Consider the following 27,846-nt stretch of genomic DNA (forward strand, 5'->3'; position numbering starts at 1 on the left):
TTTAAAAACCCAACCCCATCCCATCAGACCAGGCCAGCTTGTTCGAAAAAGAATGTTTTAAGATCACGCCGGAAGGAGCGAAGGTCGGGGGCCGTCCGGAGCTCAACCGGTAAGTGGTTCCAGAGGTCTGGCGCGCCCACAGAGAACGCTCTCCCCCTGGGGGTCACCAATCGGCATTCTTTGATCGGCGGCACCCTGAGGAGGCCCTCTCTGTGGGAGCGCACTGGACGGAGGGAAGTTGACACCGGTCGCATACAAGTAATAGCGATAATCACGATCATATACAACGTGAAAATACATTCATCCTAAGTCGTGAAATACAACACTTCATCATAAATCATAAGATGCAACATTCACTGATCATCATAGAGTACTAGCTAAGCAAACAACATAAATCATGCTAGGGTACAAAAATATATATATAAATTGTAAGATGCAAGCAGCAAAGTTACAGTCATAAAAAGATAAGGATAGGTAATAGAAAGATGAGTATCGTAGTAATATAGCTTTATTAAGTATTTTGACAGCGTTGCAGGAATTAGTTGTTAAGCAGAGGGACTGCATGGGGAAAAAACTCCTTATGTAGTAGTTCTGGTGGGCAATGCATTATAGCATCTTGATGGAAGAAGTTGAAATAGTTTATGTGCAGGATGTGAGGGGTCTGTAGATATTTTCACAGCTCTCTTTCTTGCTTGTGAAATATACAGGTTCTCAATGGAAGGCAGGTAGCAATTGTTTTTTCTGCAGTTCTAACTATTTTTGAAGTCTATGTCTGTCTTGTTTGGTTGCAGTTCTAAACCACAGTTATAAAGGAGTCATCTTCAGGGATGGCAGTTTCTGTTGTGTCCTTAGTTACGGGAGGGTTCTCCTTTGGCGGGAAAACCCAGTGCAGCCATTACTATTCCCAAACCTTAACAAAGGCAGAACGGAATTATGCACAGATTGACCGGGAAGCATTGGCCATCGTGGCAGGCGTAAAAAAGTTCCACGATTACCTGTACGGTAGGGACTTCACCATTTACACTGACCATAAACCTCTGCTAGGATTATTCACTACTGATAGACAAACACCACAAATTATGTCTCCAAGGATGCTCAGATGGTCAATCTTCCTATCAGCTTACACATTCTCAATTAAACACAGGCCAGGCAAAGAGATGGGGCACGCTGATGCCCTCAGCAGGCTACCATTAGAGGACAGTGACACAGACCCTGCACCTGTGGGACAGATCATGTCCCTACAAGAACTTCCTGAGTGCCCCCTGACGGCTAGAGACATTGCAGCAGCTACCAGAAGAGACCCCATACTCAGCAGGATAGCAGCATGGGTACAAGGGGGATGGCCCAACAAAAATCCTGACCCCAAGTTCACACCGTACTTTAGAAGGAAGGATGAATTGTCATCTCACTTAGGGTGTATCTTATGGGGAAACAGGGTTGTGATTCCAGAGTATCATAGGAACACAGTGATTGGGGAACTTCATGAAGGGCACCCAGGTATTGTGCGTATGAAAGCTCTTGCTAGAAGCCATTTATGGTGGCCAGGGTTGGACAACGCCATTGAGGTCATGGTTGCGGGGTGCTATCAGTGCCAGAGATCCAGACCAGAGCAAGCACACACAACAGTACATAAATGGGAAGAGGCAAGAAACCCGTGGTCTAGGATCCATATTGACTTTGCTGGCCCATTCCAGGGCCTCACATTCTTTGTAGTAGTGGACAGCTACTCCTGCTGGTTGGAGGTCGTGCCTGTTAAGTCCATGACATCAGCCAAACCCATACAGGTCTTAAGGGGACTCTTTGCCACTCATGGGCTACCTGACGTGATTGTTTCTGACAATGGGCCCCAATTCACATCTAATGAATTTCAGGACTTCCTCAAGGCCAACTGGATTAGGCACGCGACATCGGCACCCTTCCACCCCTCCTCCAACGGATTGGCAGAACGAAACGTCAGGACAGCCAAGGACGCCCTTCGAAGACTCATCCATGGCAACTGGCATCAGAGACTGGCTCAGTTCCTGTTGGCCCAACATACCACACCCTGCACGGCCACAGGAAAGAGCCCAGCCGAAATGAGGTGGGGCAGAAGTTTAACAACAAAACTGGACAGGCTGCACCCTGACAGGCTACCTGCTGAACAAGAGCTGGACGCTTCAACCCGGTCTCTGAACATTGGGGATATGGTGTGGGCTAGGAATTATGGACAAGGGGACAAATGGGTTCCTGGGGTAGTAATTGACAAAACTGGACCACTGTCATATTTAATTGAGGGGGAAGGGAGGCAACTGCTTAGGAGACACATTGATCAGTTAAGGAAAAGGGCCCCCGAATGTGTACTAGCCAACAAAGTAGGTGAGAACACCACAGCAGACACTGTTCCTTCCCCAGCCAGGGTAAACACAGCACCAGGGGGTAATGGGAGGGAAATACAATTCAGGTCAATAGAAGCAACCCCCCAGTTTCGCAATGCTGAAACAGAAATTGCGTTCCCTGACAGCCCAACAGAGTCGTCCAGTCAGTCCAGTGAACCCCAACAACAGCATCAACAACAACAGCCTGAGTGGGATTCACCATCTGAAACACCAATACACACACCTGTGTCAGAGGCAATTGGCAATGGTGGAACTGAAACCCCTTCAGCAGCTAGTATGGTCAGCAGATACCCAGTCAGGAAGCATAAGCCTCCTGGGTACTTGAAGGACTATATCCAATGGTAAATTTCATCCAGGGGGGAAGGGGTGTTGTGTCCTTAGTTACGGGAGGGTTCTCCTTTGGCGGGAAAACCCAGTGCAGCCATTGGCTGTTACTTCTCGGCGGGAGATTCAAGGCCGGGGATTGGTTACGTTTTGAATAACAGTTAGTATATAAGGTAGTGTTTAACCGTTGTTAGTCAGTTGACATATGTGAGTTCAATAAATGTTCCTTGCTAAACCTCGCTGTCTCTGCTCGTCGATCCGGACATAACAGTTTCTCTATCGTCCTGTCCAGGTACTGTCTTTGAAGATGAAAAAAATCTCCCAGGAGGATTTGAGCCCACTTCCCTCATGAACAGCCGGCATGAAGGCTCCGCAGAAATTGGAAGAGGCCTCAAAAAGGCCCAATCCTATCAGAAACAGCCAGGCGGTCAGAAGACGAGGACCAGGAGCCTCTCTGGGAAGCACAACTTGTGTCTTGCAGTTGTTGCGAACTCCAGCCTGAAGGGGAAGAAGATGGGATGCTGGCAGGAAAGCCACAATCGGGAAAATGGAGATTTCTCCCGTGTTTCTATTGCTCTGGTTCTGCATCCGCAGCTGCCCTTGTCCAATTCTTGGCTCAGAATCACCAGGAAGGCCAAGCAGCTGCTTGTGACCAAGGAAAGGATGGTGAAGGGAAAGAAAAAGCTGCTCCAAAGGGGGGGGGGAAACTGAAACTAATGGATGTTCCAGAAATTTTACCTCACAATGAGGCTGTCATGGTTCCGATAGATGAAACTCTTCAAAAGAACTTGAGGCATTGTTTACCTTAAAGAATCTTTAATTCGAGAAACAAAGTAGTTGAAACCAGAAACTAAATTCCCTCCCCTACAAAATAACAAAGTGCAATTCCCTCCTTCAATAAATGGTCATAAATCACATTCCCCAATTAGCTTGAAGCATGGCTTTCTCTCCAGTCCACCAAAACACTATCAGCTGTGGGCCCAATGTCCTTGGGTTCCCACGATTAAGTTATTATTGTTATGACTATCAGGACTCTCATCTCTATTCCCCATTAGGTTGACCTGGAACTAGGGGACAGTATAGGAAATATCAATTGTGAATGTGCAGATGGCCCTACTGTCTTTGGGCTCTTGCAAAGTCCTAGATGCAGGGTCATGAAAGGCCAGCAAGTAAAATACCCAATGTCCTAACCCACCCAAGAACATACGATATCTTTAGGGAAACACCCAAAAGGGAACGTTTAGCTACTTCTTCTTTCTCCCTTCTTATCTACAGTATGTCAGACTTACTGGGTAAAATCTTTATCGTATGCGTGTCAGCTTTGCTGAATGGCTTGCTTATGTAACCAGAAAGAATAAATACAAGGATTTCTTTCTTTCAGGGCTGCTCTCATTTAGAGGAGCCCATCTTTTTGTTCAGCTGAATAAAAACATAAAGCTTGAAGGAAACTTCTGGTTTCCTGTATTTTTTACAAGCAAAACCTCAGAACCTGCATATCACTCCCAGCAGCAACTAATTCTAAAATCAATAGAAAAAATGGCTGCATTTTCATCTGTTGTCAAAGCAAGAACATCCAATGTTAGCAGTGTTGATAGAGGCTCCTTGGAAGAGAAATGAAGAGAGGGTGTGGGGAGGAAAGGGCATCTCATCTGTGAATGAAGAAAAGGTGGAATTGCAAAAGGATGAAAAGCAACTATGGAAGAGAGAATACAAAATTAAAACAACATGGGGGGGAAACTAAGAGGAAAAATTATTTTTATTTAGGGGTTGAATACCAAACACCTCAGGAAATACGAGTAGGAAACTTAAGACCTTTGTAGAATTTAAGACAACTGGGATATCTCTAGATGATGAATAAAAAGAAAAGTACAATTCTCTAATTTTTTATGATTGCACTCTGATTTCCACTTCTCTAATGAAAAATTGGACAATAACTGGCAGAAAAAGGAATTGGTGCCTTTTCTCCATTTTGAATCATCCAGGGGTACTATTTGAATAAACAGCTTCAACCCAGCAGGAGCCTCTGAAACTCAGAAGTTTGTTTCTCATTCAAATCATCCCAATTTTTTTGTCTATTTGCAAGAATAATAATAATAATAATAATAATAATAATAATAATAATAATAATAATAATAATAAGAAGAAGAAGAAGAAGAAGAAGAAGAAGTTGGAAGGGACCTTGGAGGTCATCTAGTCCAACCCCCTGCTCAGGCAGGAAACCCTATACCATTTCAGACAAGTGGCTGGACAGTCTCTTCTTAAAAACTTCCAGTGTTGGAGCATTCACCGCTTCTGGAGGCAGGTTGTTCCATTGGTTAATTGTTCTAACTGTCAGGAAGTTTCTCCTTAGTTCTAGGTTGCTTCTCTCCTTGACTAGTTTCCATCCGTTGCTTCTTGTCCTGTTTTCAGGTACTTTGGAGAATAGCTTGACTCCCTCTTCTTTGGGGCAGCCCCTGAGATATTGGAACACTGCTATCATGTCACCCCTCACCCTTCTCTTCATTAAACTACACATACCCAATTCCAGCAACCGTTCCCTATATGTGTTAGCCTCCAGTCCCCCAATCATCTTTGTTGCTCTTCTCTGTACTCTTTCTAGAGTCTCGACATTTTTTTACATCGTGGTGACAAAAACTGGATGCAGTATTCCAGGTGTGGCCTTACCAAGGCATTGTAAAGTGGTATTAGTACTTCACACGATCTTGATTCTATCCCTCTGTTATTGCAGCCTAGCACTGTGTTGGCTTTTTTGGCAGCTGCAGCACACTGCTGGCTCATATTTAAGTGATTGTCCACTAGGACTCCAAGATCTCTCTCACAGTTGCTAATAATAATAATAATAATAATAATAATAATAATAATAATAATAATAATAATAATAATAATAATAATAATAATAATAACAATAATAATTTTATTTATATACCGCCCTTCTCCCGAAGGACTCAGGGCGGTGAACAGGGCAAATGTATAAAATACAAAAATACAAAAGTTAAATTTCATTTTGTTAGATAGTGCCCAATGTTTGAGTCTGTCCAGATCCTCCTGTATCTTAAGCCTATCTTCTGGAGTATTGGCTATTGCTGCCAGCTTGGTGTCATCTGGAAATTTAATGAGTTCCCCATCTATCCCCTCATCCAAATCGTTGATGAAGATGTTGAAGAGCACTGGGCCCAGAACAGAGCCCTGGGGCACCCCACTACACACTTCCTTCCATGTAGATGCAGTTCCATTGAGGACCACATGCTGAGTACGGCCTGTCAGCCAGCTACGAATCCATCTGGTGGTGATGCTATCTAACCCACATTTTTCTATCTTATCAAATAGTAGGTTGTGATCTACTTTATCAAATGCCTTACTGAAGTCCAAGTAAATTATATCTACAGCATTCCTCTGGTCCACTAGTTTTGTTAGGGCTTTTCTTATTATGGTATAATAAGCAGATGTAAAGGCAGCATTTTTCCCCACAAAAAAATTATTAGACACACTTAAACTCCAACTCCGTACTTGCAAACTGAATCTGACCTTACCTTTCTTATTTTATTCTCTTCCTATCACCATGGGTTAGCAACTAATTTTATCTTACTTGAAATATCTATTTCTATATCTTCTTTCTCTGTTTGCATATGAAAACCCTTATCGCTCTCTGTACATTTGTCAGGCGGTTCCAAACGTACATTTTTAAAAGGCACCTAGACTTTTTCAATTTTCTTGACATTTCCAAGAAGCTTCTTTGGAACAAAAGTTGCTTCTTAGATGAGAAACTAAACATTTTCAAGAAAATGCGGAAAAACTCTAGTACCTTTGGGATGACCTGGATGACTGAGAATCTCCACAGACATTTGTCAAGGGGTTTTCCTCACCCTTCCCCATGCATAATCCTCTATTACTGGAGCTGCTTTGGGGAATTCTGCAACCAGGCCGGCTTCATGAAGGGCGTTTCCCTAGATTTTCAGATGGGGAGGTTTCATTCTTTACTTGCAGTTCTTTCAGTTCTCTTAGCCACTCTTGGAGCCCCACAAATTGCATTTTTCCCTCAATTGCCAGCTTTCCCCTTCTGTACAAATTCTCCACTAAAGGAGGAGTGGCAGCTGTTGTATACAACCCCATTGATACACATTTTCCTTTATGTTAAATGTAAACTTTTTCTTAGCCCTCATTGCACCGTTATTGTTAGCTGTGAAGTCGTGTCTGACCCATCGCGACCCTATGGATAACGTTCCTCCAGGCCTTCCTGTCCTCTACTATCTTCTGGAGTCCATTTAAGCTCATGCCTACTGCTTCAGTGACTCCATCCAGCCACCTCATTCTCTGTCGTCCCCTTCTCTTGCCCTCAACCTTTCCCAGCATTAGGCTCTTCTCCAGTGAGTCCTTCCTTCTCATTAGGTGGCCAAAGTATTTGAGTTTCAACTTCAGGATCTGGCCTTCTAAAGAGCACTCAGAGTTGATCTCCTCTAGGACTGACCAGTTTGATCACCTTGCAGTCCAAGAGACTGCACCACAGAAAAGAGAAAACACGACTTCGTGTTTGGCAGCCGTCGAGACAAGTTGGGAAAGTCAGTGCTCGGCTTTCCAGCTTGGTTTTTCTTCGTCTAGCGACCCTTAAAGGCTCGGGAAGTTTCCCTGGAGGGGCAATGAAGGAGGAGGGATACTTCAGGAGCTCAGATCAGGGGGCACCCAATCAGAGCGAACTGTAGGACCCTCTGGAAAACGATGGAAAAGGCTGTTTTACATCTCTGGCCATAGGAACTTTTTTTTAAAGAAAACAAGAAAGAAGATACTACGATACAAAATCTATGGGATACAGCTAAAGCATACTTTAGAGGTATAGCTATATCGTATATGGCAAGGAAAAATAAACAGAGAAAACAACAATGTGTATTATTAAAAAAAGAATTTGGAAAATTAGAATCAGAATTGCAAAGGAACCCGCAAAGAAAGACCTTAAAAAGAGATATGGATATGATAAAACATAAATTAAATTTGTTAGATTCAGAAAAAATGGCAGAACAGATAAAAAGAGCAAAACAGAATTTTTTTGAAAATGCCAACAAACCGGGAAGATGGTTAGCTTATAAACTTAAAAAACAGAAAGAAAACAAATGATATATAATCTACTGGATGGGAAAAGTTATTTACAATATAAAAATGAAGAAATTAAAAAGCTGGTTAAAGAATTTTATAAGGAACTGTATGATAAAAAGGAGACTTCAAGAGAGAAAACTAAAATACTTGAAAGATAGTAACCTTCCGAAGATCTCAGAGACATTTAAAAATATGTTAGATGGAGTTACAATGATGGAAATAACAGAGGCTTTAAAGAGACAAAAAAAATGGTAAAACTCCTGGTCCAGATGGACTTCCGGCAGTTATACAAAAGTTTACAAGAGATATTAAGTGACCCATTGAAAGATGTTTGTAATGGACTTTTATTAGAAGCTAAAATGCCGATGACGTGGATTGAAGCAAATATTACCTTAATACTAAAAGATGCCTCAGATGTGACCCAGATTAAGAATTATAGACCAATCTCATTGCTTAATGTGGATTATAAAAATTTTATTTCAATAATGGAGAGACTGAAAAAATATTTGGTTGAATTTATACACCTGGATAAAAATGGTTTTTTACCAAAGAGACAAATTAAAAGATGGCCGGGAGTGAATCCCTCCTCTTGAGATGTGGTCCTCGGGTTCAGTTGGGCTTGTTGCTTACATACCTGGCGCCCAGCTGTGTGGCAACAGCCCTGCCTGAGCTGCTCGACGCCCTCTCAGGGTTGGCAGTGGAGTTCCCCAGGCTTATAGTCCTGGGTGACTTCAACCTGCCGTCACTGGGAGGGTCGTCGGAGTTGGCTCGGGATTTCATGGCTTCCATGACAGCCATGGGCCTGACCCAGGTTATTGAGGGCCCGACCCATGAGGGGGCTCATACTCTCGACCTGGTGTTCCTGTCTGGACAGTGGTTGGACGATCTGGGAGGGGGTTCCCCGTCCATCACCCCTCTGTCATGGTCAGATCACCACCTCCTGAGGCTGGTTTTCCGTCATGCCACCCCCCGCCGCTGGGCGGCGGAACCGTCCAGGTGGTTCCGCCCCAGGCGCCTAATGGACCCGGATCGGTTCCAGAGGGCGCTTGGGCCTATACCTATCACCCTTACCCACAGCCCAGTCGATGCTCTGGTGGAGGCCTGGGAAACGGCTGCCACCAGGGCACTTGACTGCGTTGTACCCATGCGACCTCTGACCCGGCGCAGATCCCGTTGGGCCCCATGGTTCTCTGTGGAGCTCCGGGAGATGAAGCGTCGGAGACGAGGTCTAGAGAGCAGTTGGAGATCCAGCCGATCCGAATCCGACCGATTGCAGTTAAGAACCTTTATAAGGTCTTATCTTGCGGCGATAAGGACGGCGAAGTCTAACTACTTTGCCGCCCTTATCGCGTCCGCAGATAATTGCCCGGCCGCCCTGTTTAGGGTGACTCGCTCCCTCCTTAACCAGGAGGTGAGAGAGGATCCCTTGCAGGGACGAGCCGAGGAGTTTAGTCATCATCTGGCGGACAAAATCGCTCGGATCCGGACCGGTCTGGACTCTGACTGGGCAGAGTCTGACGTGGAGGAATCAGGCGGTCTTGAGCATGTTATCTGGACTGAGTTCGACCCTGTTTCCCCTGATGATGTGGACAGGATCATGGGGAGACTGAGCACCACCACCTGTTTGTTGGATCCGTGCCCCTCCTGGCTAGCTTATGCGGCTCGGGAGGGAACACGAGGCTGGTTCCATGCAGTAATAACTGCTTCTTTGAAGGAGGGTGTCTTCCCTGCCGCCTTGAAGGAGGCGGTGGTGAGGCCCCTTCTCAAGAAGCCTGCTTTGGACCCAGCTGTTTTAAACAACTATCGTCCAGTCTCCAACCTTCGCTTTCTGGCGAAGGTTGTTGAGAGTGTGGTGGCGCATCAGCTCCCTCTGTTCCTGGAGGAAACTGATTATCTGGACCCGTACCAATCGGGCTTCAGGCCCGGACACAGCACGGAGACGGCATTGGTCGCGCTGGTGAATGATCTCTGGAGGGCTAGGGACAGGGGTTGCTCCTCTGTCCTGGTCCTATTAGATCTCTCAGCGGCTTTCGATACCATCGACCATGGTATCCTGCTGCGGCGTCTCAGGGGGTTGGGAGTGGGAGGCACCGTTCTACGGTGGTTCTCCTCCTACCTCCAGGGCCGCTCGCAGTCGGTGTTGACAGGAGGGCAGAGATCCGCCCCGAGGTCTCTCATTTGTGGAGTTCCTCAGGGGTCGGTCCTCTCGCCTCTCCTGTTCAACATCTATATGAAGCCGCTGGGCGAGATCATTCGTGGTTTCGGGGTGGGGTATCACCAGTACGCTAATGATACCCAACTTTTTCTTTCCACCCCGAACCAACCCAGCGATGCCCTCTCCGTGATGTCCCGGTGCCTGGAGGCGGTTCAGGTCTGGATGGGGAGAAACAGGCTTCGTCTCAATCCCGCCAAGACTGAGTGGCTGTGCATATCGGCATCTCGGGTTAACCAACTTATTCCACCTCTAACGATGGGGGGTGAGGTGTTACCCCCCGTTGATAGGGCTCGCAACCTGGGCGTCCTCCTGGACTCACGGCTCAATTTTGAAGACCACATAGGAGCCGTGACCAGGGGGGCTTTTGCACAGGTTCGCCTGGTGCGCCAGTTGCGTCCCTATCTGGACCGAGACGCCCTACGCACAGTTACTCATGCGCTTGTTACCTCCCGTCTGGACTACTGTAACGCTCTCTACATGGGGCTGCCCTTGAAGACCACTCGGAGGCTTCAACTGGTGCAGAATGCGGCCGCGCGAGTTGTAATGGGGGTCTCCCGATACTCCCATGTAACACCTCTACTCCGCGAGCTGCATTGGCTTCCGGTTGCCCTCCGGGTGAAATTCAAGGTGCTGGTTATTACCTATAAAGCCCTACATGGCCTGGGTCCGGGCTATTTGAGGGAACACCTGCTGCCGGCATCAAACGCCCTTCGCCCAGTGCGCTCCCACAGGGAGGGTCTGCTCAGGGTGCCGCCGGTGAGAGATTGCCGGCGGGTGACACCCAGGGATAGGGCCTTCTCAGTGGGAGCGCCTGCCCTCTGGAACCAGCTGCCGGTGGAGCTGAGGACTGCCCCCGACCTCCGATCATTCCGCCGGGGCCTGAAGACCTGGCTGTTTGAGCTCTCGGGCCCAGGCTGAGGAGAAATTTTAATTGGGGTTTTAAGTATACAGGGTCAATTTAATATTTTTTAATTTGGTTTTTTAACTTTTGTATGGTGGATTTTTTAATTTCCTGTAAACCGCCCTGAGTCCTCAGGGAATAGGGCGGTATATAAATGTAACTAAATAAATAAAATAAATAAATAAAAACAACTTAAGAATGATAATAGATGTACTGGAATACTATGAACTGCATCCAGGGAAACAAATGGCATTAATATTTTTAGATGCTCAAAAGGCATTTGATAATCTTTCATGGCAATTTTTGATTCACCAATTACAAATAATGGACTTTGAACAGAATTTTATAAACATGGTAAAAACAATATATAATAAACAGCCAAAGTGATTGTGAATGGAGATTGTACTGAGAGCTTTGAAATAAGGAAAGGCACAAGGCAAGCATGTCCTTTATCCCCTCTTTATCCCCTCCCCTCATTTTCACTTTGGAAGTCTTAAATCGAAATATAAGACAAGATACAGAAATTAGAGGTTTGGAGATAAAGGGTGAAATATATAAATTACAAGCATTTGCGGATGATTTGGTATTTATTTGGGAAGATCCCTTGGAGATGATTCCAAAATTGTGGGGGAAATTAGAACAATATGGTGAAGTAGCGGGATTAAAAATTAATAAAGAAAAAACTAAGATAATAGTTAAAAATTTTACAGATAAGCAAAAACTCGAATGTCAGAAGTGACAGAGGTACAGATAGTGAAAAAGGTAAAATATTTGGGTATATATTTATCTGCTAAGTGCTCAACATTAAAAGAAGATAACTATACAAGTTTTTTGAAACAAATAAAGTTAGACCTGGAAAAATGGAAAAATTTAGAACTGTCACTATTAGGAACGATAGCTACAATTAAAATGAATATATTGCCTAAGATCTTATTTTTCTTTCAGACAATTCCGATAAAACTTGGGGGAATTTTTTTTCAACAGTTGAATTCTTCAGTTTTGAAGTTTGTATGGCAAGGAAAAAAAGCTAGAATAAAGATGAAAACCTTGCAAGATACTAAGGAAAATGGAGGCTTTGGCCTACCTGAGTTGGCTTTGTATTATCAAGCATCTGTATTAACATGGGTGAAAGAATGGATAATGCTTAGGAATAAAAGGTTGTTATATTTGGAGGGACATGATTTACAGTTGGGATGGCACGCATTTTTGTGGAATGGGAAAAACAAAATTCATGGATATTTTCAAAGAGGAAGTTCCCATTCTTGTTTCTATTATAGAGGGAGAAAGAAAGGGGTGACATGATAGCAGTGTTCCAATATCTCAGGGGCTACCACAAAGAAGAGGGAGTCAAGCTATTCTCCAAAGCACCTGAGGGCAGGATAAGAAGCAACGGATGGAAACTAGTCAAGGAGAGAAGCAACCTAGAACTAAGGAGAAACTTCCTGACAGTTAGAACAATTAACCAGTGGAACAACCTGCCTCCAGAGGTGGTAAATGCTCCAACACTGGAGGTTTTTAAGAAGAGACTGGACAGCCATTTGCCTGAAATGGTATAGGGTTTCCTGCCTGAGCAGGGGGTTGGACTAGATGACCTCCAAGGTCCCTTCCAACTTTATATTATTATTATTATTATTATTATTATTATTATTATTATTATTATTATTATTATTATTATTATTATTTAAAAAGATGCAACTTCTTCTGCTTCTTGGCAAAGCAACACCTATTAAATGTCTACCTGATGACATCCCACCTAGAGCAATCATTTTCTAGCTCAATACTGGGATACATTCTCAGGTGAGCGCCTTGTTCAAACTGAATACACTGAGATGGAGATTGTAAATCCAGTGGGGGGCTTTGTAGCATCAAGGGTAAATTAGACGATCTGATGTTACACTGTCACCAGATGTTTCCTTTTTGAACATTCTTGTAATTTAGCACAATATCCAAGACCTTTCCTCTTTCAATTCAATACATAACTTCCTACGGACAGCTGTACAAAGCTTAACTGCAAACCAATCGCTACTTAAACCATTCTGTTCATGATAACTTCTTTAGGATCACACTTATTTTGGCAATTCATATATAGCTATAATTTCTGCCACTCTTTTGTCAGACTGGCCAGTTTACTCTCTAGGAAAGAATGACCCTTGACTCCACGGATGTTAGAGAAAAGGTACTTTTACTAGAGATACTGAGTGCAGCGTGAGCGAAGCAAGCTCTGAAGAAAAACGGCGTGAAAACTGTATATTGAAAGCAATCCCCAATGTCCAAAACCCCTGGCAGAACAGTCCAATCGAATCCTGGTCCAATGTTTTGGGAACCTGGTGCATCAGGAGCGGTTATAAATTCCTTTCGCGGGGCCAGCAGTCAGAAGGCTTGGCTTGGCATCTCTGGTTCCTGTTAATGTCCATACTCCTCAAATTCTCATTCTTTCACACCTCGACTGCTCTTCCCCTGCAAAATATCCCCTTCCCCCTAATTATGGCAGTTGTAGCGAGCTTCAAAGAAAGCAAGATAGGAATTTGAAATCTTTCCCGATTTATGCATTTTCCATGCCATTCCTGGGATGACATGACATTTTGCTACCTAAGCCCCATCCTTGCTCTTAAAACTTAAACTTTTATAGAACTTTTATTGGGGATTTGGTCTTTCTTTATTATGATCCAATTGGAAATGGGATAAACACGAAGAAAAAAAGATGGTCTCTTTTTTATGTGAAATGGCATAATAAAAAAAGTTGGAAGGGACCTTGGAGGTCATCTAGTCCAACCCCCTGCTCAGGCAGGAAACCCTATACCATTTCAGACGTGGCTGTCCAGTCTCTTCTTAAAAACTTCCAGTATTCGAGCATTCACCACTTCTGGAGGCAGGTTGTTCCACTGGTTAACTGTTTTAAAAGTCAGGAAGTTTCTCCTTAGTTCCTGGTTGCTTCTCTCCTTGATTAGTTTCTATCCGTTGCTTCTTGTCCTGCCTTCAGGCGCTTTGGGAAATAGCTTAACTCCCTGTTCTTTGTGGCAGCCCCTGAGATATTTGAACACTGCTATCATGTCACCCCTCATCCTTCTCTTCATTAAACTACACATACCCAATTCCAGCGACCGTTCTTATATATTTTAGCCTCCAGTCCCCCAATCATCTTTGTTGCTCTTCTCTGTACCATTTCTAGTCTCAATATCTTTTTCACATCGTGGTGACCAAAACTGGATGCAGTATTCCAGGTGTGGCCTTACCAAGGCATAGTAAAGTGGTATTAATACCTCACATGATCTTGATTCTATCCCTCTGTTAATGCAGCCTAACACTGTGTTGGCTTTTTTGGCAGCTGCAGCACATTGCTGGCTCATATTTAAGTGATTGTCCACTATTGAGCTACATACCACCTATACCACGGGTCAGCAACCCGTGGCTCCGGAGCCGCATGTGGCTCTTTTAGCCATCTCCTGCGACTCCCAGTCCTCCTCCGCCATTCTGGAAAAAAAGTGGAAGTAAAAAAGTCCCATTGAGAGAATGGGGTGGTGGAGGTTTGGGGAGCTGCGCGCGCAGCTCTCCAAACCTCCACCGCCCCGTTTGCATAACTCCTGCCTTCGTCCATGTTTGACAAGCCAGCAGCTCTCCAAACGGTCGGCAGCGGTTTGGAGAGCTGCGCGCGCAGCTCTGCTGCCACCTCTGCAAGCCTCCAAGAGAATGGGGCGGTGGAGGCTTGCTGCCCATTCTCTCGGCGACTTCTTTCGGGGGATCCAGCCTCTGCCGCCCCCTTCTCTCAGTTGGGCTCTGCCGAGACAAGACAATGGGGCGGCAAGCCGCCGAGAGAATGGGGCGGTGGAGCGCTCCACTGAGAGAATGGGGCGGTGGAGGCTTGCCGCCCATTCTTTCGGCAGAGATCCAGCCTCTGCCGCCCCCTTCTCTCAGCTAGGGGGCGGCAGAGTCTGGATCCCCCGAAAGAAGTCTCCGCCGAAACGAGAGAATGGGGCGGTGGACGCTTGCTGCCCATTCTTTCGGCAGAGACTTCTTTTGGGGGATCCAACCTCTGCCGGGTCGAGAACAGCAAGCCACCCCATTCTCTTGGCAGAGCGCTCCACCGCCCCATTCTCTCTTCTTGGCGGAGACTTCTTTCGGGGCGGCAAGCCGCCGAGAGAATGGGGCGGTGGAGCGCTCCGCCGAGAATGGGGCGGCTTGCTGTTCTCTCGGCGCGGCAGAGGCTGGATCCCCCAAAAGAAGTCTCTGCCGAGAGAATGGGCAGCAAGCGTCCAGCGCCCCATTCTCTCGGCGGAGCGCTCCACCGTCCCATTTTCTCAGCGGAGCGCTCCACCGCCCCATTCTCTTGGCGGCTTGCCACCCCATTCTCTCATCTCGGCAGAGCCCAGCTGAGAGAAGGGGGCGACAGAGGCTGGATCCCCCGAAAGATGTCTCCGAGAGAATGGGTCAGCTTGCTGTTCTCTTGGCGCGGCACGGCAGAGGCTGGATCTCCTGAAAGAAGACAATGGGCGGCAAGCCTCCACTGCCCCATTCTCTTGGCGGAGCACTCCACTGCCCCATTCTCTCGGCAGCTTGCCACCCCGTTCTCTCATCTCAGCAGAGACTTCTTTCGGGGGATCCAGCCTACGCCGCCCCATTCTCTTGGCGGAGACTTGCAGAGCTGCTACCTTCAGCTGCTTTTCTTTCGGGGCATCCAGCTGTTGAGAGAAGGGGGCGGCAGAGGCTGGATCCCCCGAAAGAAAAGTAGCCGAAAGCAAGCTGAAACAGAGAGAAGGAGAGTGCAAGAAGGGCGAGATCAGTGCAGGCTGAGAGACGCTGATCTCGTGTTCCTGGCAATCTCCCTCAATTTCCACTTGTGAAGTTCGGGGCTGACCTTACGGAGTTTTCAGAGCTCCTGGGAGGATGCATACACCCAGCCGCTGATCAGCCCCTTGTTTTGTGCATGCATGTGCATGCGCACTCTTTTTTGTGGCTCCCAGTTTTTTCTTTTGCGAGGGAACCGGTTCCGAGTGGCTCTTTCACTGTTTCAGCTTGCCGACCCCTGACCTATACTATACCTGTGTATTTGGTTTTTCTTTCCTAAGTGTAGAACCTTACTTTTTTCACCATTGAATTTCATTTTGTTACATAGCGCCCAGTGTTCAAGTCTGTCCAGATCCTCCTGTATCTTAAGCCTGTCTTCTGGAGTGTTGGCTATTCCTGCCAGCTTGGTGTCGTCTGCACATTTGATGAGTTCCCCATCTATCCCCTCATCCAAATCGTTGATGAAGATGTTGAAGACCTCTGGGCCTAGAACAGAGCCCTGGGGCACCTCACTACACACTTCCATCATAGTCCTTGCTGGCATTCTTGATTATTTTAGAAATACGTTTCTTGTCCATACTGGCAGTAGCACCTGGAAGATACCTGACCTCTTTCGAAACCTCTGTGTCCTTTCCTAAATTTACATCCCTTATAATTGAATCACCAACTAGAAGGTGGCTTCTCTTTTTGGATGCCTTTCTGTTCTTCCATGACTGATGTGTAATACCTGATTTGCACTTCTCCCTGTCAAAAACAAGTTCTTCATCTCAGACCACGATCCCCTGCTTATTTGAGTTATCATCACAACTACCTTAATGTCTCCTTAATGTCCCTACTGAGGTCAGCAAGGGCACTGTATCTGTCATGCAGGGACACAGTGAAAGTTTTGTGTTTATGGTTCACAGCTCTCACCCTGCCAGATCCCATGGTTGTCCACACTGCCCTTCTCCTGCAGAATCTTTGTGGTAGAGAGGGCTGATAGCTGGACACCTAATTTCTGCCTGAAGAGCACATATTACAGACCCTAGATAAATAATCTGTCCTTGTATTCTAGTGATTTGTTTACAGATAGGACAGTTTCCAAGTTTGAAAAGAGTACTGCGAAAGACAGCCGCAAAACATGTTTTGCACTAAACTAAGCCAGACATTCTGAGATAAAAGAAATCTCAGATGCACGGACCCCTACTTTGCTGCTCCACCCTCCTTATCAACCCACAGATTGTAGCTCTTCCGAAGAACCTCTAGGCAATTTAAATGCAATGGAGGTCCAATCAGCAGGGGCTCAGCTACTTTGCTACATTGGTGGCCTTCAAATGACAGTAGCTATACTGTTATTAATTTAAACACCACATGCCTAGCGTTTGGTTTCCATTAGTAAATTCATCTCTCTGGGGCTTCCAGTTGTGAAGGTTAGACTCAAAAACCCCTTTCCTAATTCAGTAAATGGAATTAGGAAATGCATATATTTCAACAATGAAACCTAACAGTTGCACAGATTCTCACCCAAATGTGTATGTATATGGAACATTCAGCCATTGGTCCTCTTGAAGCCTTTTCTTTATTTCATAGATTTATAGGGTTTCTACACTGTGTGGGTCCTTTTATGGGTGTTAAGATAACTGTTTGTAGCAAAATCTTTTCCACACACCATACATTTATATGGCTTCTCCCCTGTGTGGATCTTTTTATGGGTGTAAAGAGAACTGTTCGTCGAAAAATTCTTTCCACACTCCATGCATTTATAAGGCTTCTCCCCTGTATGTATCCGACTATGGTAAATAAGTTGGCAGTTCTTAATAAAGCTCTTTCCACACTCCATGCATTTATATGGCTTCTCCCCTGTGTGGATCTTTCTATGGAAAAGAAGTTCACTGCTCTTAGGGAAGCTCTTTCCACATTCCATGCATTTATACGGCTTCTCTCCTGTGTGGATTCGTTTATGAACAGTAAGAGAAGAATTTTCACAGAAGCTCTTTCCACACTCTGTGCACTTATATGGCTTCTCCCCTGTATGGATCCAGAAATGGGAGGCAAGGGAATTGCCATGTAAGAAGCTCTTTCCACACTCCATGCATTTGTAGGGCTTCTCCCCTGTATGAATCCGGTAATGTGAAGTAAGCCTATATCTAAAATAGAAGTTCTTTCCACACTCCATGCATTTATAGGGTTTCTCCCCTGTGTGGATCCTTTTATGATAAGTAAGACGTTTGCTGTGAGTAAAGGTCTTTCCACATTCGATGCATTTATAGGGCTTCTCCCCTGTATGGATCCGGTAATGCGAAGTAAGAGAATTACTACGAGCGAAACTCTTTCCACACTCCATGCATTTATAGGGCTTCTTTCCTGTGTGGATCTTTGCATGTGACCTAAGAGAACTTCTAGAAATAAAGCTCTTTCCACACTCCATGCATTTATAGGGCTTCTCCCTTGTGTGGATCCTTTTATGGGAATTAAGATGGCTCCTCTGAGTAAAGTTTTTCCCACACTGAGTGCATTTATAGGGTTTCTCCCCTGTGTGGATCCTTTTATGAGAAGTAAGACGGTTGCTGTGAGTAAAGGTCTTTCCACATTCGATGCATTTATAGGGCTTCTCCCCTGTATGGATCCGGTAGTGCGAAGTAAGAGAATTACTGCAAGTGAAGCTCTTTCCACACTCCATGCATTTATAGGGCTTCTCCCCCGTGTGGATCTTTTTATGGGAATTAAAATTGCTGCTGTGACTAAAGCCCTTTCCACACTCTGTACATTTATATGGCTTCTCCCCTGTATGGATCCGGTAATGCGAAGTAAGAGAATTACTACAAGTGAAGCTCTTTCCACACTCCATGCATTTATAGGGCTTCTGTCCTACATGGGTCCTTTTCTGAGATGTACCAGACCCATTTTTACGAGGAGGAGACACAGTCCATTTGTAATTTTTTCCACTGTCTCTAGATGTATAATCTTCTCCTTTGGTTTGAGTTTTATAGCATTTATTTACATCTAATTTGTTTGTGAATAGCTTTATATGTTTTCCAATATATTTGCTTTTTATTTTTCCTTGTTGGGCCACACGGGCTTTAGTTGGTGCATGAACAGAAGATGAATTTTCCCGATTACAATTATTTGCCTGGTTTCTCTCATGGCTTTCTTCTTCCATTAGAACTGCAGGGTTCTTCGTACTGTACCCATGAGTGATCATTTGGAATAGTTTCCAGGAATCTTCATATTCCTCCCCATTACCTTCACAGGGAAATAAAAATAAAAATAACTTTAGGGGAAAAGAGCAAGGTTTAGAAAGTTTGAATATAATGAAAAAACAAACTGCTTCAGTCTTCTTAGATGCAGAAGAATTTGATCTGGACTTTCCTGCTTAAAATTTTGGAAGATAAATCTAGATTTGTATGGCAACGGCAAAACCATAGATTAAATATCAAATTCTCCAAAATTTGAAGGAAAGGGGAAGATTTGTTTTGCCCAATTTGAAATTAGACTTTGTAGTCTGCTGTGTCGTTTGGATGAGGAACAGGACTTGCTCAGAATTAAGAGAATGTTATAACTAGAAGGGCATGACAGAGGTTTGCCTGTCATCGATTTTTGTGATACGATTAATTTAAGCTCAATCTACAGCAGGGGTGTCAAACTGCCAGCCCATAGGCCAGATGCGTCATGGCAAAACCTCACCCACTCCATTGCCGGCAACAGCAAATAAGTCAAAATAAGACACGTCACGTGATGTTGCGAGTTTGACCCCCCTGATCTAGAGTTTAAAACCATAATGTTAGGAGTACCAAGTTGAGAATATGAAACAGATATAAAATCTGGCTGTGCCCCAAAACATCTTAATGACTCTCAGCAGAAAAAAAACAGCAGGAAAAGACAATGGATCACATGTCAAGAGCCATTATAATTTGAGCTGTGGGAATACCAAATTAAGTCAAGAATGGCTAAAGGATATAACTGTCAGTAGTTTTCATATTGTCAGAAAGATTCCAGGTAGATAAAGGGAACAATAGTGTTCAACAACATGAAGCAGAATTTGAATCTCAGTTGTGTACAAAAGATATGTAATTGTTAAAAACCTCTAAACAGGCTGAGGAACATGAACAGAAAAATATTCAAAAGTGAATAAATGTACATCAAACTAATATTGGAAATATAGACAAGATAAAGGATCATTTTGTTGTGCTCTGGTGGACTTGTAAAAAAGCTAGAAAAGTTCGAATTCAAAGATATTCAGTGGTACAGAGAACTTTAAACATTAATATCCAACTGAAATCAGAACACTTTATTTTGGCACTAATCAACAGTCATAGAAGATTGTTTCCAAATATGACAACAGTAGTGAGACTGTTATACACAAAAAGTTGGAACGGCTCTACATAACTAGAATGGTGGAATGGTTGGGGAAGATGATAGAATTCTCAATGATGACTAAATTGACACTGATTAGGCAAAGGATAGTATCTATATTTATTAGTGATTGAAAACCCCGACAGACTTTTTGCTGGAAAAAAGAAAAAATGAACTTGTAATCAAACTTGTGTTTGAAGATTAGAAAGGATAAATTATGTAAAGCAGAAAAGATGAGACCAATTATAACTTATTTACTACTTTGTCTTTTCTTTTAATCTTACCATACTTTTTTCTTATTCATTGATCACTTTATTCTTTATGTCTTCAAAATTTGTAGTTTTTATTCTAATAAAATGTCTTGCTCATTCTTACCCAAAGAGGCCACGTTCCTATGATTTTCCAGCATGACTTCCCGGTGCAGTGCTTTTTGGTCAGCATCCAGCAGAGACCACTCCTCCTCGGAGAAATACACAGCCACCTCCTTAAAGGACACAAGACTCTCCTGAACGAGAAGAAAACAGAACAAAAATCAGGAGGATTTTCAAGATCTGTCCTATTGTTTAAGTGATTCCAAACAAAGATATACATTTCAGGCCATTCATTGAAAGAAATCCCACTTTTCGGCTGGATCTGTCTGTCTGTCTATCTATCCTCATCCTTCAACAAGACTTTCAGCATCTTGGAAACTCCATCTCTCACTCGCTCCCATACACCCAGCATTTGAAGAAGAAAATACAGGTAGAGGGGTTCTTTTTACCATGTAAGTGAAAGGCTTGTGTTGTCTCCAGAACAAACAATCTTATCCATGCTCAAAACCTTCATTGAAATTGTTTGAGAGGCACCCAAGGATTTACATGGGTGTCATCAATAGACAAAGGCACACAAGCCCTGTTTCTGCTGCTCCTCAGATTAGAAGGAATCCACTGCTTGTACCCCAACCCAATGGTTGAAGAAGACAAACCTGCTTGGGAAGAACATTTCTCATCCTTTCTAAAGCTGGATTGTTTGGCCCCAAATTTCAGGCACAAATCGGAGTATTAGAAATTCCTTTAAAGGCTGAAGGGCCTTGATCTGCCCACCCTCTTTGGATTTTAACAGTCTGCTTCATCTTTTAACCTGGTCCCATTATTTTTCTTATCGCTGGCTATAAACAAGGCGTTTTAGAAGCTGTAAGGTGCCAATGTGATTCCTTCAGTTATTATTGAGTAGCCTTGCACAATTTTACTATTCAGGATCGTTACTCAGCAAACACTAAGACTGAAAACTTTACTTTTTATCATCATCTCTTACTTGAGTTGGAGCTCCGAGCACCCTTTCAGCACCACCATAAAAAGGCGTCAAATTCGTTCTATTCTTCCCTGTGAGGGGGACAGAATTTTTCAGTGAATAATAAACAAAATGGAAGGAGGCATTCTAGAGAAGAGAAGACATGGAGAAAGTAAGACACCTGGGACCTCTTTTGGGAATGGGAGAACCTTTGATTACCATCTGAGGTGTCCTGACTTGCGGCTTCCTGAGAGATCCTCCTGAAAAGAAGCTCCGGAGGGAGATTTGATGGATTCCTGATTCTCATAGGATCTGTCTCCAGAGTGAAGTACTTGAAATAGGAGGCAGGAGAAAGAAAAATAAATAAGATATATCACACAACATGAGGTGGATTCTTGTTCTCTAAAAACATTTTCGTTGCCCCAATATCTCTCAGTGAGCATAGAATGTAAGAAAGGAACATCTGTCTTCACTGATTTACGACCACGATTGAGCCTAAAATTTATGTTGTTAAGCGAGACATTTGTTAAATGAGCTTTCCTCATTTTATGACCTCTCTACCAACAGTTTTTAAGTGAATCATTGCAATTGTTAAGTTAATCATACAGCTTCCCTATTGACTTTGCTTGTCAGGTCACAAAAGCTGATGAGATGGCCAAAGGACAGTGCAACCGTCATAAATATGAACCAGGTGCCAAGCATCTGAATTCTGATCATGTGACCAACGGTTGCAAATGTGAAAAATAGCCATAATTCACTTTTTTTTCCAGCGCTGTTGTAACTTTGAACAGTCACTAAATGAACTGGAATAAGCCGAGGATCACCTGCATATTCTAGAATGGATAATGGAACGATGTCCTGCAAAAACTAGTGAAACATCTCCAAACATTATGAAGACGAGAGAAGTATAGAAAGTAGAGGTAAAGAATTCGAACACATTCTTTATTCCCTTCTGGACTTCCAAGATGAAGGTCTCTCACCTGCAATTCAACCTGGTCCACTGCCTGACTCAGGAGGAAGCCTTCCGCCAGGGCCACCGCTTGGCAGCTGGTCTCTGCTCCACACTCCCGCAACCAGTTTTCCACCTGTGGGGGCAGAAGGGACAGGAGCTGCTCCAGAACAACCAGGTCCAACATTTGGGCTTTAGTGTGCTTTTCTAACCTCAGCCACTGACTATAAAAGTTGTAGAGTCGGCTGCAAAGTGCTCGGGGACCTTCAGTCTCCTGGTATTGGATGTCTCTGAAGTTCCAGGGCTGAATCTCTGAACGGATGAAGGTTTTGTTCTCCAGCATCTTCTGCCCAGTTCTTGCCCAGTTCTTCCCATAGCAGCCAGGCTCAACAGCAGGGGGTCCTTTTCCAGTTCTCCCACTTGTTAATGGTTGTTTCTGCATCCTTTGTCCTGGAAGGAAATTCCAGATAGGTTGGAAAAAATCTTGTGGATCTCCAAACAGCTTTCAGTTCATAGGACTATTCTTGTAGCTGCAGGATTGACCTCAAAGGCTATCCATGCCTCTTCACTTAAGAGCTAATTTTTCGTTGTTAGGAAGGTTGTTGAGATGACTCTAGTTTCTGCCTCTGAAATGGAAAATAAAATAAAATGAAAGAATGAGAAGGTGTTGGAGTAAACCACTAAAAAATTATTCATCCTCATGGAAGAGTCTTTTCCTGAGCTGGTAAAGGATTGCAGTGGCATCAGACCAATGGATCCTATGGGTGTTTGCTTGTCTGTCTGTTCATCAAGTGTGTTGCTAAATATGGTCCTAGTTTCCATCGAACTTGGAATAAAAAAACCAAATGTTTTACATTTAGAGGATTTTCTATTTCTTTTTTCCTCAAAGGGAAGACTAATTTTTTTTTCAAATTTAAGATCTACATTTACCCTACCCTTAGCTTTGACACAAGATGCCAAAACTCAAGGAGCTTAAGAAATTAGAATGGAATAAAAATTTTGACACGTTTTTTGTGCTTCCTATTGAGACATTTAGGCATTAGGTATTCATTCAGGATGTTCCTCACTCCTGTCTTTAAGTTTGTATGTTTGTAAATACCTGCAGTCATAGAGACGGCTCTAGTCCAGTCCAACCTACCAAAACCAGTGCCATAAAAAACAGAATAGAAATACAAGTTAAGATAGGCAAGAAAATGGTGAGCACCTGTCCAGCCTAGATGAGTTCAAATGACCAGGACCAGACGGATTACTCTCCAAGGTTCTCAAGGAACTGGCAAACGTGATCTCAGAACCACTGAACTATATTTTTCAAAGATCCTGGAGCACTGGGGAACTACCAGAGGACCGGAAGAGAGCTCATGTACTTCCCATCTTCAAAAAGGGGAAAAAATAGATCCAGGAAACTACAGACCTATCAGCCTGACCTCAATACCTGGGAAGATTCTGGAAAAGATAATCAAACAACAAATCAGCGAACACCTTGATGCGAACAAAGTTATCACTAGAAGCCAACATGGGTTTGTCAAAAACAGATCATGCCAGACAAATCTTATTGCATTCTTTGACCAAGTGACAAAACTAGTGGACCAGAGGAATGCTGTAGATATAATTTACTTGGACTTCAGTAAGGCATTTGATAAAGTAGATCACAACCTACTACTTGATAAGATAGAAAAATGTGGGTTAGATAGCATCACCACCAGATGGATTCGTAGCTGGCTGACAGGCCATACTCAGCGTGTGGTCCTCAATGGAACTGCATCTACATGGAAGTGTTGTGGAAAGAAGAGACTCACGCCAGCTCTTCAGAGAAGGAAAGTTTAATGCGCAGGTTCAGAGAGTAACAAAATGAGTACAAGGGTCTGAACCCCGAGGGGCTCGTGACCATACATATTTATACCCCTCATGTCCTGGCTGTACATTGTTCCTTATTTGGTTATATCCTATGCAGTGCACAGACCACGGTTGAAAAACAGGATATAGTTACACAATGGTTGCAGAGGAGTACATGCATTTGGAAAAACAGGATATAGTTATCTGGCTCAGCATCTGTCTGAAGGACAGGAATATCTTATGCACATTCAGCACATTTTCAAGTGTCCAGCTTGTTTTTCTCATTTTGCAGACACCCTAGTATTTTCCCACTTTATTCCCCCCTTTTGAGACTCATCTCAATTTATGACGATGGGTCTCAACATTGCGTTTCTTCGGTTTGTAAGGATTCATATTCTTTTTCTTTGATTTGTAACTCTTCATATTCCCACATTACCATTACTTGTGCTGTAGCCTTTCTTTCAGCAAGCAAAGCCAAGCTATTTATTTTATTTTTATTTTTATTCCATTTATATCCCTCCCTCCTCCGAAGACTCAGGGCGGCTTACAAGCTTAGCAGTAGCCTTCATTCTATGTACATGCCTGCTTATTAGGGCTTTCACACACACCCCAGTGGCATTGGAAATTGTACGTATGAAAAATAGGTAGGACACAAGGTAGGATTACACAACCCGCAGCAATTAGTCCTATGAGGGCTACAATGGCCTGTAACCCAGGGAGTTTAGGAAACCATCCATTAAAAATTTCCTGGAAGTTGAGCCCTTTCCAAGTCTGGTCTGCATTATGGGTCAGTTGCCTCATTTCAATTGTTAGTTGATTACCTGCCCAGTTTCATCTATTTGGAGGCAACAGTTAGTAAGATTAAATTTTCCACACACCCCTCCTTCTTTTGCTAGAATGTAGTCCAAAGCCAACTGGTTTTGATATACGGTTGTTCGGATTTTGTCTGCCGTTTTGGCTAATATATTCAGAGCCTTATCAGTCTGTTGTCCTGCCAAATCCAACACTGCCTGTAATCTTATAATCCTATTCAACATGTATATTGGCGTTGGATATCCATAGGAACCATCTTCTGCCCATGTAGCACTCCCATACGTACACACTATCCTTTCAGAATCCCATACATTTGTCTTCTCATATTCTGCCAATTCCTTACAAGGAAAATTGGAGAAAGCATTATCCACACTTCTCTTTCGCCTTGCGGATCCAAGCGGGTCATACACTGGGACCCCAAGGACTTGCTTAGTCTGTATTGGTAAAAGGAAAAAGGATGGTTTTATCCACCCCAGCACACATGAGCCAGACCAATTCGCTGGTAGTTCCTCATATGCTAGTCTGCCACAGATCCAATACATGTTTTCAGGGGCCTTCCAGCTAGAACCACTGGACTGGTTGAGATATGCAAGGATAGTCATATTAAGTTTTTCTGGTTCCGGCAAGTTTCCTGGTGAGGTCCAGTTGTTATAGGCCTCATCCCAGGTTCCTAAGCAGATTAGATCTCCTACATTGACAGTACCTTTCCTAACAAAACAGTTCTTCCCTACTAAATTAGTGGATAGGGTCCACGTTATTCCCATATTCTCCTTCTGGCTGGTAATATTTCCACTACGAGACATATTGTTAAAAACTTCCGGGTCAGCTTCCAGAGCTTCCCATGGCCATCGTTCTCCCATGTTAGTCCCTCCACACACAAAACAATTTTTAACGGTTAATGTTTTAGCTATTTCCTCAGCCATTTCTATGAACAGATTTTTAGCCTTTAAGTTGATGGGCAAGGTTCGTTCTAATTCCCTCAAATTATCATATACCGACCATCCAAGGCTCTTTACCTTTCCATCATAAACTTTTTCCTTGGTGATTGTAATATAAGAAAGCGGATCACCACCCGTGCCATCTATCCCAAGGGCTAGGCTGTGTACACTTGGTATCTGTCTGCTTATTTCAAACCGTATTCTATTGGTTCCATGTAGTCGGGTAAGTTGTGTGATATAGTCACATCCACTATATCCTCCTCCGGTATGATCACATACACAATCCCATCCTGAACAGCAATCTTTGCTTCCTGTTCCATCAGTTTTGGCATACATGGCACAGGGGTGATATGAATTTTCCGTAACCCAAGCCCTACAACCTTTATGCTTTTGGGCGTCACACAGGTACTTATGATTGTTCTTATATGCATTCTTCCAAGCCTCTGATCCACATGATACCCTCCCCTTGATATTGGGGCTCTTATCAATAGCTTGACATCCGTCTATTACTATGTCAGCCTTGTCCCTTTCTCCTGTAGCCAACATTATGGTAGAGTTTAAAATATATCGCTGGTGTGAATATGGAGTAGGGTTTTTAAAAAACCCTGCATAAACAGTATAGTTCAAGCGTACGGGTATCTCAGGCTTATAACAAATCTGATTGATTTTTCCTTTTTCAATCTGATTACACAAGCTATACATGGTATGGTTGGACAAACAAGTCCTTCCCGTGGGGACACATCCTTTTGGTAGCTGTGTGTGATATACTAAAGTATTCATTATATGGGTCCCATGCCTTGCTTTGGTTATACAAGCTTCACAAGCATCTGTTGGAGCTCTATTCTTTTGGCTACTTGTCACCCTCTTCTGTCTGTGCGTTGTGACTGGAGGGGTTTGTGGCCTTGCCTGTTGAGGCTTGTAGCTATCTCTGTAACATTTGATTCCTTTTGTCCCATTACATTTCTTATATGGTACCTGATTAAAGACACAGTTTGATAGGCCGAATTGGGTACAGGTTACTGGCACTGACCTACTAACTGTCAGAGATTGCCCTTGTACACAGGGTTCACACCCATGGTGACTTATGGCTCTTTTTCCCCGACCCAAACCAACAGTCAAAGTATATTCCCCCACAAAGCGCCTCACTCTTCTTTTCCATCCTTGCTTCCTCCTGGTTGTCACCCCAAACTCTACTGGGTTCATGTGTAGGATGCAGGTCCCCCGCCATCCAGGTTTCAGTTGTTGGATTGTTCGTATACGTTCCCATCCCCAGAACAAAGGGTTTCCACAATCTAGGGTCACCGGAGGGGGTGTTCCTTTGTATAATGCTTTCATACACATTCCTTTTCTGTACGCATAGCCCACATACTTACATGCCTCAGGGTTAGCTGGTTGCCTGGCCTGGCATGCCTCCTTGACTATCCTGTCAAACCCTTGTGGGTATTGACAAGGATGGGGTAATATACCATTCCAACATTCCGGTGTGAAACTGAGGGGGGTGGTACCATTACAATCGCCATTACCTATAGCATATGACTGGATGATACGGGGTGCCTCCTCTGGTCTGCTCCATTGCCCATGGTTATAGATACACACATTATTACCATTACATGAAATAAAAGCAATACAAAGCCAGCAAAGCAAAAACCACCTTTCCATTTTTCTCCCGTGCGTAGAAAGCCAGCGTCCGGAGTGGCTTAGCAGGGGTCTTCACTACTGTGCGTAGAGGAGCCTATTGCCGGTAAGGTTCCAGCAGAGTAGCCTTTTAAATCCTTTAGCCAGCATAATAAGCATTTATGTAAGAATAAGCCATATTTTACTCTATGAAGGCACTGGTTTCTGGTGTTTGAGGGTTACTTTTGTGGGAACCACTGGATCAATAGACGCCACCCATGCAGGTTCGGCTGCTGCTTTGATTCGTGTCCAGTGGATCCACGAGTTAGATTCTGCAATCTTAATAGCAAGAGGGGAAGACATAATAACAACATACGGCCCTTTCCATCTGCCCTTCAATGGCTCCCGCTTCCAAT

At 43.9% G+C, this 27,846-nt stretch overlaps 1 protein-coding gene across 5 annotated transcripts in view; it reads right to left on the reverse strand.

Moving 5' to 3' along the window:
* LOC308664636 (uncharacterized protein) overlaps nt 1–27,846 on the reverse strand; it is a 59,156-nt gene that overhangs the window by 15,995 nt on the left and 15,315 nt on the right. For 2 of the 5 annotated variants that reach the window (XR_014025709.1, XR_014025710.1), the window contains exons 2-5: nt 22,264–22,858; nt 21,503–21,614; nt 21,308–21,375; nt 20,390–20,519 (exon numbers count right to left, since the gene is read on the reverse strand). Coding sequence is in view for 3 of the 5 variants with exons in the window: in XM_081322059.1 (XP_081178185.1) it covers nt 17,265–18,904; nt 20,390–20,519; nt 21,308–21,375; nt 21,503–21,614; nt 22,264–22,674 (2,361 nt within the window). In the remaining 2 variants the exon portion in view is untranslated. Of the gene's footprint in view, nt 1–15,156; nt 18,905–20,389; nt 20,520–21,307; nt 21,376–21,502; nt 21,615–22,263; nt 22,859–23,436; nt 23,735–27,846 lie in introns of those variants that run through there. The other 3 variants (XM_081322059.1, XM_081322060.1, XM_081322058.1) reach the window with 3 other exon arrangements.

This window comes from Vipera berus, assembly GCF_964194415.1.
Source record: "Vipera berus genome assembly, chromosome: 2".
Classification (NCBI taxonomy): Eukaryota; Metazoa; Chordata; class Lepidosauria; order Squamata; family Viperidae; genus Vipera; species Vipera berus.